The 12,219-nt window shown below is 47.8% G+C and overlaps 1 protein-coding gene across 2 annotated transcripts in view; it reads left to right on the plus strand.

Moving 5' to 3' along the window:
• SFMBT2 (Scm like with four mbt domains 2) overlaps nt 1-10,181 on the plus strand; it is a 208,305-nt gene extending 198,124 nt beyond the window's left edge. For both annotated transcript variants that reach the window (XM_082618047.1, XM_082618048.1), the window contains exon 21: nt 5,197-10,181. In XM_082618047.1, the coding sequence (XP_082474173.1) occupies nt 5,197-5,337 (141 nt within the window). In that variant the 3' untranslated portion in view covers nt 5,338-10,181. The remainder of the gene's footprint in view (nt 1-5,196) is intronic.
• Nucleotides 10,182-12,219: the final 2,038 nt, after the last annotated feature.

Genomic DNA, 12,219 nt, shown 5'->3' on the forward strand with positions numbered 1-12,219 from the left:
CATGCTACCTGTCCAAACAACGTGTTTTCCCAAAAAGTGTCCCGGGAAAGAGCCCAGATTCTTTATCCAACTTTGTAAAAGTAATTTGGCAGATTTAGCACTTAATCTTGAGGCCCCACTTTATCTCAGGCATATTTTACAACACCTCACCATTTCGGGAATCCTTGCGTGTCCGCTGTGCGCTTCTGAATGCTGCCCCACACACTTGCAAACACATCTTGTGTTTCTCGAAGTCACTGTCACTCTTCCGATGAGCTTGGAATTTGATAGCAGCGGCCACCCTGGTGCTGACTGCACAATCAATTATAGGATCGCGGGACCAAGCACATTTGTCCCAACAGGCAGGAGGTCAGAGTTCGGGGAGTCATTTATGGAAGTGGATCAGACTCTGTGCGTATGTAAACCGGCATGTCTTCGTGGTTGATTTAAGGCGCTGTGGATCCCCCAGGGTCAACACTTGGGCCGTATGGGAAGGAATCCATGGTCCTCAAAGCTCCATAAACACTGCATTTACTCCCACTCTCTGCCCTGGAAAAGACAAACTGAAGGGCCATCTTCGAGTTTCTGTTTGGGGATTTGGAGACCCCCTCACCACTGGATGTGAGTTTTTATTTTGAGGCTATATGCGGCTCAGTCAGTTCACTGTCATCGTCCTCATTTCTTCCCATAAGAGAGTAGGGAGTCCTCGGGAGCTGAGGACTTGAATTAAAGGAGCTACTCTTGGTCCCTGTCAGCCTGCTTGAGGCACCTCGCAGGAAGCACTGTGGGGGGGTGCGTTCTGGTACATTCCAGCTCACCCGACAGACGGTACAGCTCTCCCTGCAGGAGCCTCATGACACTGCTTGTGGTGTCTGTGCTATAGACTGAATGTCTATGTCTCCTCCAAAACCCATATGTAGAAATCCTAACCCCCAGTGTGATGGTATTTGGAGGTGAGTCTTTTGGGAGGTCATGAGGTCGTGAGGGTGAGGCCCTCACGTTGGGATCAGTGTCCTTATCAAAGAGACCTCAGACAGCTTCCTCCCTGCTGTGAGGACACAGCGAGAAGTCTATGAACCTGGAAGCAGGCCCTCATCAGACACCCCACTGAATCTACTTGACGTTAGACTTGCAGCCTCCAGAACTCTGAGAAATCCATGTTGGTTGTTTATAAGCTACCATCCCATTCCATGGTGTTCTTTTATAGCAGCCGGAACAGACTAAGGTAGCCCAAGAATACCCTATTCTTTCTCCTCCACTTCTGTCCACCTTCCAGATTCTCTCTTACCCTCTCCTTTATTTAAAAAAACTTTTATTGAGGTACAGTTGATGCACATATTGTATAAGTTTCAGGTGTACAACTAGTGATTCACAATTTTTAAAGGTTATATTGTGTTTATAGTTATTTCAAAATATTGGCCATTTGGGGGCTCTTAATCTCCACCCCTGTCTTGCTCCTCCACCTCCTTTTCTTCATCTTTTACCCTTTTCTTTTACCCTTCTGTTGACTTTTAAGTTTACCAAGGCCAATTCTTCCCATTTATTTATTCAGCAAATGTTTAATGAGCACCTGTTATGTGCCCGGCAGGCATTTTTCTAGGTGCTGAGGATAGAGCAGGGAAAAACAAAACTCCATGCCCACATTGATATGCCTTATCGCAAGACAGTTAAACGTGAGGCCACCCTGGCTCCCCCAGCCGGGGTGAGTGTCCCAGGGCCCATCTCTGGCTCTGGGTATCTTTCCAAATTTGCCGTTGGTAGCTGCTTGCTCAGGTGTTTCTGCTCCCCAGCTGCAGAAGGAGGAAGCCAAGTCTCACTCATTTTGTATGTCCCACATCTCCTTTGGGGTCTGACATATGAATAATTTAATAAATATTTGGCAAAGACATGAAAACAGCTTTAAAAGGCTTATAACACCTTCCCCAAAATTAAGATCCATGAATTTAGGATCCATGAATTTCCTTGGCTGTGGTGTGTCAGGAAAGTGTAGAAACTTTCACTTCAGAAAGAAAACCAGTGAGAAATACCGATTCACATCAGAGATGTAGATGCACTGAAATGCTTTTATTGAGAACTAGTTTGTGCATACAGAAGAGTATATGTTCTATTTGTACATATGGGGCTTATTAAGAAAAGGGACACCCATGAAAGCCAGTAACCCAAGGAAGAATCAGGAACTTTGCAACATGGCTGCATCTACCAAGGCCGTCCTCCCTCTCACACTCCTCTTTATTTCCACTGGCAGTTAATACTATTCTGAATTTTGTGTTTATTGTGCTCTTGTTTGATTTCCAAAATGTTTCCCAGAGTAGCATATGAATGTACCTTTCTACTCGTCACGTAGAGGCTTCTGTGTCAACACTTAATATTGTCAGACTTCTTAACTTTTGTGGGTATAGAATTATATTGTAGTGTGGGCTTAATTTGCACTTCCCTGATTCCTGTGAAGGTTAAGCATCTTTTCTTAAATTTTTCACTATTTTTGTTTCATCTGTGAAATACCTACTCATGGTTTTTGCCTAATTTTTTTAAAAAGTTTATCTTCTTTTCATTGATTTGTAGTAGCTCCTTCTGTATTCTGGATACTGCTGCCGTCCTTTGTCAGTTGTTTACGTAGCAGGCTTTTCCCCCCGCTCTGTGGTTGGTTTATCTGCTTTACAGTAAACTTCAACGCATCCGACGGGAAGCATCCGAGTTCTGGCCAACGTGCTCTCTCAGTGGACTCAGTTTGCCACCTCCTAATAAAGGTCCTTGCCTTCAGCCTCTCATCCCTTTCCCACCCTACCGCCTAATTCATTCTGATACCCTGTGGCCAATATTAGATTGCAGAGACACCTGATAAAGTCACTTATCTGCTTAACGTCCTTCAGTGACTACTTACCACACATCTCCAGAATAAGTCCCCATTTCCTGTCTGGGCCCATCTCAATTCTGCCTTCAGTGTCTCCCCGCGCCCCTTGAATTCCATGCACTGATGAACCACTTGTGTTCCCTGAGTCCATCCTCACCTTAATACTTCCCACTGGTCCCCTAGGTCTGAGTACCTCATCGTCTAATCTCTGAAGCCTTCCTTGACTCCTGTAAGATAGGCTCTGTAGCCTGGCCTGATGGGGCCCGTAGCACTACGTCCATACATAAAGTTCCCTATATCATAGGGGTCTGCTTATTTGTCTACCTCCCTTAAGATTCCTGGCGTCTCCAGGGCACGAGTCTTCGTTTTGTTCAGTGTGATGCACCCAGAGGCCTTCAGAGTGCCTGGCACCTAGTAGTTGCTCAATAAATGCCCGTTGAGTGATTAAATCAGTGACATCCTCCACTCAATGTGGTGCATGCATATGGCAGCCACCTTCACTGAAACTGACTGTGGAGAGTTATACAAATATTTTAGGGCTGATTTTCGATTGTAATTAATCTGTGTGCCCAAGGATAGCCATCACAACCTGGTGCAGATGTGAAGAGCTGAGCTCCAATTTTCCCCCCAAAGTTTAATTTCAGAAAACCATGATCGTAGTTCCACCGCTGTCTCTCACCAGCTATGTGATCTTAATTAGACCAGCCAGTGTTGCTGGCCTGCACTCTCCAGGTCTAGTTTCGATAGAATATATGTGGATTTGGCTCTGAAAGTGGACTCAGCTAACAGGCCCCGGGCCACGGGGTACCATTATTTGCTTCGTGGTCTTATAGGTAGCATGTGAAAAGAATGTAAAATAAGGTGTAAAGGCACATGTAAAGGGAAAAAAAGATATAGCATCAGAAATTCATTGACAGTTTTATGAGTTTGTCTCCTACTTTCAGGGTGTACTCAAGGCCGCTATGCTCTCACTTTGTGGTTGACGAGGTCAAGTTGGAGTCTTGGTTGAGACGTGGCTTATAGTCGCACACATCACAGCCAGTGCTTGTCCGTAATTTAACGATAATAAATGGCATTTGCATTGATGCTTTTTAAGTTCTTTATTGCTTCCATACGTCTTAGGGGATAATAGTGCATCAAGGTGGCTTTCAAAACCGATCAAATGATAAATGTTGCTTATCCTTAACATTAGTCTTCGAAGGCAAGGCCAACAGTTATACCCATTTTGGGTTTTTTTGCTTTAGTTGCTTTCAAGACAGCTAAATAAACTGTTAGTTTAAGAAAAAAAGCTGCCTATGTGAAACTCACCGACACGTGGTCACTGAGATACGTGCCTGCGTCGATGGTGTGGCTGCTGCATCTCTGTGTCTCATGGTAGCCCTAGGGCACTGCTTCTCCGCGTGGCAGAGAGCCTGGTGTGTGTGCCGACTTCAGTGTCTGCACCTGTTCCACCACGACCTTTATCATTACCTCGGGCCTGCTGGCTCTTGGGCCCTCGTTTATTTCCTCCAGAACATGAAGCCTGGGTGAACAGGAAGAGGGGTTGCCTTGACACTCAGTAACCCAATCAAACGATGTCTAGATAAATAAACCCGATTCTTACAGGAAGCAAGCTGGTGAAGAGACAAAGCCCACTGGGGTGATCGTAAAGCTTGGGGCTGAGCCTTTGTGCCCTTTTCTTTCTACAGTGAATGCAATTTCACGGTGATTGAGTGAATATCTCCATCGTGGAGACCCCTGGGTATGGATGCAGAAGGGCTAAGTAAGATAGCACAGAGAGTAGACCTCAGACCCCTCATTCTGGGTGACACAGGTTGTAGATGCGGGGTGTGTGTGTGTGCACGTGCACACACACACGTGTCCAAGTACACGTGTTCTCCTCTGTGGAAGATCGTGCTGTGGCATCTTCTCACCCCTTCTGATGGTAAACTGTCCGGGCTTGGCAGGGAAGAGAGAACGTTTCTGTTGTTCCTGCAGAACCCTTTCCAGGGCTCAGATGGTCACAGCAGAGCAGAGGGAGGACACCAAAGCCCAGGAAGGACTGGATCTGGGGGCCTGGGGCTCACCAGCAAGAGGCGAAGGGCTTAGCGAGAGCCCAGTCCAGCTCTTCATCCCCTCCAGCCCAGGCTGGTGAATTTCACAGCAGCCAATGTTATCTCAGCAGAAAGATTTTATTAGCCAGGAGATCAGGCAGCCATCAAGCCAACTCGCCGTCTTGGCCCGCGCTCTGCAGGCTCAGAGGGAACGAGAGCCACCCCCATGCCCTGGGCCCGGGAGGAAGCCCGCCGTGGCTCACGTGTTCCCCACCCCCTACCCCCGTGCACCCTGTCCCGCCTGGGCTCTAACCCGGCTTTGTCTCCTGGCAGGATATCGACGGCCAGGCGCTCCTGTTGCTGACCCTCCCCACGGTGCAGGAGTGCATGGAGCTGAAGCTGGGGCCCGCCATCAAGCTGTGCCATCAGATCGAGAGAGTCAAGGTGGCTTTCTATGCCCAGTATGCCAACTGACCCCGCCCGCTCCACCCGCCGTCCCGGTGATGCAGCGTCTCGTGTCTCGAAAGGTTTCCGGGACTGGAACTTCCGTTTTCCCGGGATGCGTGAGGCGGTGCACATGCTGTGTCCCCACAAGGCGAGAAGCACGAGGGCCTCCTCTGCCCACCAGCCTGCTCGAGGTTTCCATGTTTCCAAAGCACCCCAGGCCCCGCAGCAGTGGCTCCCAGAGGGTGTGAATTTAAGTTTGTACCCTGCAGATGTGGACGTGCATCTCTGCAGACCACGCCCCCCGCCTTTCTCCCACCCCAAACCAGGCAGCTTCCTCGGAACAAGGTTTCCTAAACCAAGGCCCACACTTCTTTGAAAACTAAGGCGCAAGTGATGTCTTTTAGGTTGTGACCCAGGAGGAGGCCTTGCAGACGGCTTTAGAGTGATTGTTCCCAGGCACGTCCATAGATGCTTCTTCCAGGTCGACACGCATGTAGCTGTCACTGCAGTTTGATCTGGTGGTGACTCATTTCTCACGCACAGCTCTAGGCGATGTTTCAGGATGGCAGTTAGCAAATGAGGGACTCCGCCTGTCGGAGGAGACTTCAGGAAGTCTGGGCAGAGAAGGAAGGCCGGGTGTCATGACAGGGAGATGGGCATCCAGGAAGCCTGCAGGGAGGAGGTGTGCTTGCAGCCTTGTACGGAACCTCTGAGATCTCCGATATGCTCATTTAACTGTGACCAGGTCAGGGAGGGTCTCCTCTAGTCTCTTGGGGCATCTTGAATTGTGTATTGAAGGCAGAGCTTCATTCCAGAGAGCAAGAGCGGGGAAAAGACCCGAGGGAGGCTGTTGATCCGACAGCTCCTTCCCTTAGAGGGGCGCTGCGCTGGGTCTCCCGAGGAGGTTCCCTCCAAGCCCCGCCCTGCTCAGTCACCCCTGCCCCGGCACACGCCTGTACCACAGGGTGATGAGGGGCCCTGGCCCTGGAGGCAGCCCCACGTTCTGCTGGCTCGGCCATTGACTGACCCCGTCATCTGGGCTGACTCTGAATCACCCTGGACCTCCTTCCGGTAGAGTAACAGGTTTGAACTCGTAGGCGTGTGGCACGGACACGTGTGCCCCTGTCCCTATCCTGCTCCTGCTGTCAGGGAAGAGTCCACATTGGCCAAAGCGAGCAAAAGAGAGTGTGTAATTCCTGCAGCTCACTCCGGCTCTGGTTTGCTTAGGACATTTCTTGGCTGTTTTCATGAAGTGGATCTAGTCATTTGTAGAGAGACGTGTGGCTCTGGGGACCAGCTAGTCTTTTGTACCAGGTGCTTCGTCTATGTGCACCCTGGATGGATCCAGTATATTCTTTGAAGCCCAAACGGACCACTGTATTCTGTGCTGGTTGTTGCCCAGATGCCTTTTTAAACTCGTGTGAGGAAGCTCAGGCTCCACGTTGCCCAGGAAAAGTGGGTACTGCACGCCCTTCTCTTCCTTTAGCAGCGTGATTACCTTGACCTCTTCTCTTTGACGAGAGCGCCAGCAATTCCAGGCCGAATATCCTGGGTTGGCTGACGAGCGGCTCATGTTCCTGCCACATGAGGGCTGGTTATCTGTCAGATTTCGAGAGACTCCATCACTAAGGCTAACCTTTGTCAACATTCTGTCACCGTTACTGATGAAAAGAGAAAACATATATTTAGTGGTCGAGACTGTCGTCACCCCTGTAGCTGATCCTAAGTCAAGTTTAAACATTTGGCGCTGGACTTGCCTGGTTGCCTCTGCTGGGAGGCCCAGTGCCTGGCCTGTGCAGATGGGCGGCGTCCGTGAGGATCCCAGCCTGGCCTGCGGTCCCATTTCTCTCTTTGGTTCCCCACCGCTGCCTCCTCAGCCATGTGCTTTTGGCCTTAAAGGCTCAGTCCCGTGGAGTTGAACTCTGTCAACCAGTTGGAGAGGGCATCCTTTTCATGGTGTGGGGCACTTTCCCGTCGCTGACACGTTTGTGATCCTTCACTGTGGCCTTTTTGAGCTGAGTTCTTCCCGTTGCACGTGGGACGGGAATGAAGGGATGTGAGGGCTGCAGGCTCCTTTCAGAATGAATGGCACCTTCTCGTGCCCGTTCCAGGAATGGCCCAGAGGAGAGGGTGCTGCATGGGAATAAGTGGATCTCCGGGGGGGTAGGGGGAGTCCCTGGGGCCCATCCAGAGGAACTGGAGGCCTCCTGCCCGGCAGCCCGGGGGAGACGCGGCCACCATTGCTGGGGAGGCATCCTCTTCCCGAGGGACCAGATGCCCAGAACTCTGCTTGTCCTCAGTCTCTTTGTGGGATCCGCCCTGTCAACCACATGCGCTCTGCGTGTGCCTGGTGGGGAGACGGCTGTGGCCGAGGCAGAGGACGCCCGGCTCCGGGGCAAGCGTCCTAAAGGCTGTCTGCATGCCATCTCCCTGCCTGCTGCGAGCCAGGAAACATTTTAGGGGCAGGAAGATGCTTTTGCTCTGAGTGTTGCCAGCGTTGCCCTCCGATTCAGATTCTTTGGGGACTTCTGTGATGGGGGTCTGTGCTTCTCCACATCAGCAGGACTTGGGCTGCAGGAGTATCAGGTGGTGTTCATTTCTCTGTAGGATTCACCTCTCACCAGCTTCTGCCTTAGAGAAAGGGCCAGTTTTCAAGGAACATTTTACAGTGTTGTTACTCTGTCTTCGTCCCTTATGGCGGGAAGACTTGCTTTCACACCTGTAGCCCCCAAGGCACCCCAGCCCCTAAGATAAACGTTTCTTGGTTGAAACACTCCAGCTGGCAATGCCCCCTCCCCTCTTCATCGCCAGATGCTCCCGTCTCCCCGCTGTCTCTCTGACAGTGCTCTGGGGTCAGAGTCCTCTGATCTGTGTACCTGCGTCCGGCATACACCGGGCTGCTCATTGCCTCTGGGAATGGCCCGAGAACTGTGTACCCCTTCCCGGCCAAGCAGACCCTGCAGTCTGTATGTACAGTGTGTATCACTTGAAAAGCAGAAATGCCACCTCATCTCTAAGGCTGAGAGTCCATCACTGAGTCCCGCCCTAAAACTAATGGAGCTTGTATCGACCTCTGACCTCTTGACTGCTTTTGTCCTGTGTGAGGAAAATATCCTGTCCACAAAAATATAAACGTAGAAAGGCCACCATTCCGGAAGAACTTCTTCGCTTTAAAAAGAAAAATAGCAACAGCAAAAACCCAGTTTGCTTCACCACAGAGTTGCATAGCATGGAGAAATGCATCACTTTTAAAATTAGGTTCATTTGATCAAAGTTTGACTCAGCGTGCTTGAGCTGTACAGCTATTAGGTTGCTTTGCCTTATTTGATCATATTTGAAAGATGATTTCTTGTGTTTGCTTTGATTTGTTCCTCAATAAATTAAAATGACTCAGGCCTTTCAAACTGCCCCCTTTTGCCCCACACTGAAGTCTCTGGAAGGTTGATTTTGATCAGCCTTTGAAGATTGGTCTCAGTTTCCTTAATTTGTGTCATAGAATCTTGAGTGTTGTTATCAGGCAAGTTCTGAGATTTGCCTTTTATCTTAAACCAAACGCCCCTTTCTAAGGGCTGTTCTCCCTTCTTTTTGGAAGCGTTAGGGGTTTCATACTTCTTTTGTCGAACACCCGTTTGTATTTATTTCTGTAGATGGAACTATAAAAACAGTAGTGTTAAGTCTTTGTGGTTTGAGCATCATTGTTGCTTTTTTGGTTAAGATGGTGAGTCTAGGCTCCAAGTCCTACACTATTCTGTCTTTAGGAAGCTGTGGCTAAGCGTGCAATTATTTGAAGGGAAAAATAGTAAATTTTAAAGTATCTGTAGTTTTTAAGGAAGAAGTAATCATTGGGGAGACATACATACTGCCCATGTCTCTCTGGTGCAGTAACTAAATAGCAAGGGAGGCTCTATTGGCAACGATTACACTGTAATGATTCTCTTTTTCCTTCACTTTTTTTTTTCTGTTAAAGAGTTTTCTGGAAATTGCTTTACTCACTTCAACTTAGTTGAGTTTTTACGTTGGGTGACTCTCATAGCTTTTATCACTAGAGTTGATTTCTACGTATCCCAAACACGATGTGGTAAGATCCAACTGTGCTCTTTTTGACCCACTTAATTCACCTAAAAATTCTAAGTGTTGATACATGATGCTGCCCTGGGTTTTGGTTAAGAAAAGAATCTCTGGTTTAGATGATCAGTAATAATACAATTTCCTGAGCTGCAGACTTTCCATTTTCTTGGTTTTGTTTAAAAAAGGCTAGGATACAGTACCAGGGAGTCCCAGTAGGTCAAGACCTACATCACCAGGCAGAGTGGGTACTTCGTGTGGACCGAAGAGATGTGTTGAAGAAAAAGTAAAGTTCTAACAAGCATTTGCTGAAAATCACTTTACGATGGGCAATCGGAGACAAAAGTTTTTAAATGACAGAAAAAAAATCATCTCATTTGTTGTTCAAAATGGGAGCCAGCATGATATCTAGAAGCATAAACTACCCCTAGTTGTGAATGTCGAAAGCCCTTTTACTGCTTTGCATTCCAGTTTGAATAGTTTGTATTGGAATTTGATTCATATCTTGTGTATGTTTTGGTGCATAAAAGGGAAAAGTTGGTGTTTTTACTTTAGATATTTGCAGGACAAAGGGCATGTCGTGGTTTGCTGTAAGATTGTATTCTGTATATATGTTTTCATGTAAATAAATGAAAATCTATATCAGAGTTATATTTTAATTTTTATTCTAAATGAAAAACCCTTTTTACTTGAAAAAATTGTAAGCCACGTTGTTAATAAAGTGAGAATAAATTCTATGGTGGTGTTTGTGTCTTTATGTGGGAAGTTATTAAATATTGGTTCTAAGGTTTGCATTAAGATTTTTTTTTTTTCTCACCATGCACTGAAGCAAATGTTTATAGGGTTTTAATAACCATGGCTCTCAAAATCCTACGTTACCTTTCAAGGTCACCTGCTAGCTCTGGTTCCTTTTACTCAGGAACTTGGGTTTATTCTTTTTATTAAAACATTACTATACATCCTCACGATCGCCTCTAGCCTTCCCATTTTCCATTACTTTAGTTATTTTATGATTACCTGGTGCATTAGTAGAAACACTCCTTTATGTCTATGAGAACGATAAGTAAACAGCCGTATTTACATTTTTCATTGCCCCTGAAGTGTCACAAATAGGTCTTGGGCATCCAAGTTGGAAGAGGAAGAGATATCTTCGCACCCATCCTGCCATCTCTGTCTCTGTCGCCAGATTAGGATGCTCCTTTCCCCTCCCCCACTGCTGCTGCTGGTAGCATCATGGAGGGAGAGGTAAGGTGAGGGGAATAAGGGGCATTTAGGGAAGGGAGGTGGGGGAGTGCTGAGCAATTCTTGCTTCCAACCACAGACAATCTCCAGCATCTTACTTCGCTTTAAACATTTTCTTTTGCCCTGCTGGCAATCAAGTTCTGCGTATAGATTTTTTTGTTTGGTTTTTAATTATGAGAGCTTTGCCTCCTAGCAAAGACTTAATAACAAAACAAAGCCTACGAGGGCAGACAAGAGCGGAAGCCTATTGTTCGTTTTCTCAAAATATTCTAGAAGCATCTAGGGCAGGATTATGTGGCCAAGTACATATGATCATCGTATTTCTACTTGTGATGAAGACCTTTGACAACAAATCTAAAGACTAAATTTATAATAAAGTGAAAGCCAAACACTTTTCCAGACTTCTAGATTGAATGAATTAAGGCAAAACAATATCTACGTTTCTCTCCATGTTGCCACCCAAAGCCTATTTCTAATTCTTCCGCCATCTCGCAAGGCTGCTTACAGCTCCCAGTTCACTGGAAGCCGCTTCCCCTTTGAGCTGGCTCCTGCTGGTGCTGCAGCTTTATTCCAAGCCTCTGGGACTGCATCCTGTTTAAGGGGGGGTGCAAAGACTGCATTAAAAAACACCGTATTTGGGGCTTCCCTGGTGGCGCAGTGGTTGAGAGTCTGCCTGCCGATGCAGGGGACGTGGGTTTGTGCCCCGGTCCAGGAAGATCCCTCATGCCGCGGAGCGGCTGGGCCCGTGAGCTGTGGCCACTGAGCCTGCGCGTCCAGAGCCTGTGCTCCGCAATGGGAGAGGCCACAACAGTGAGAGGCCCGCGTACCGCAAAAAAAAAATACTGTATGTGGATGTGACCTTGGGTGACTCCAGCGTGAAGGCTGGACATTTAACCGCTGGGGTAAAAATACTCCATCAAGATAATAGATGGGCCACAAAGATTTACTAGGGAGTAACTTCATCGAGACCTTTTCTGGAAGTCAGCCCAACCCGAGCTGCCACACATCCCATGTAATGCGGTTCCTTGGTTATGTCTGAAGTGCCCTCTGCAATGTGGATTCTCCAAGAATACTCTTCTGAAGTCAGATCAAAGCACGATGACCACCACCCCACCTTCCCACCCAGCCTCAAGATCTGCTTTATAATAGGTATTGCCAAATAACTGGTTTCAAACTTCGGGAGTGACAGATGCGCTACATCTATCTAGGTGTACGTTGCCTAGAGAGAGAGACCCAGATGAAGACAGATAGCACTGGCTTGCAGGAAAAGTACAAATTGTACTTTTCGGACAGTCCTAGGTTCAAATCCTTTTTCTCACATTTGCCAGGTATGTAACACAAAACCTCAGTTTTTGTTTCTATAGAAGGTAGAGAGTAACATATCCATCCAGGGTTGATAGGACTAGAAGTCGTGTGTGATTCTAGGCAGCGAGTCTGGCCCGTAGTAGGTGACTCAGATCCTCATTCACTGGGCACCATCGACTCCTGGGCCCTTAAGCACTTATTCATTGGAATGTCTGGGCCACCACTAACTGGTTCCTTCACTCCCTCCTTGGTGGGAACCTCAGATACCCAGGCCCAAACCAATCAAACCCTTGAGAG

This window comes from Mesoplodon mirus, assembly GCF_964341445.2.
Source record: "Mesoplodon mirus genome assembly, chromosome: 4".
In the NCBI taxonomy this organism is placed as follows: domain Eukaryota; kingdom Metazoa; phylum Chordata; class Mammalia; order Artiodactyla; family Ziphiidae; genus Mesoplodon; species Mesoplodon mirus.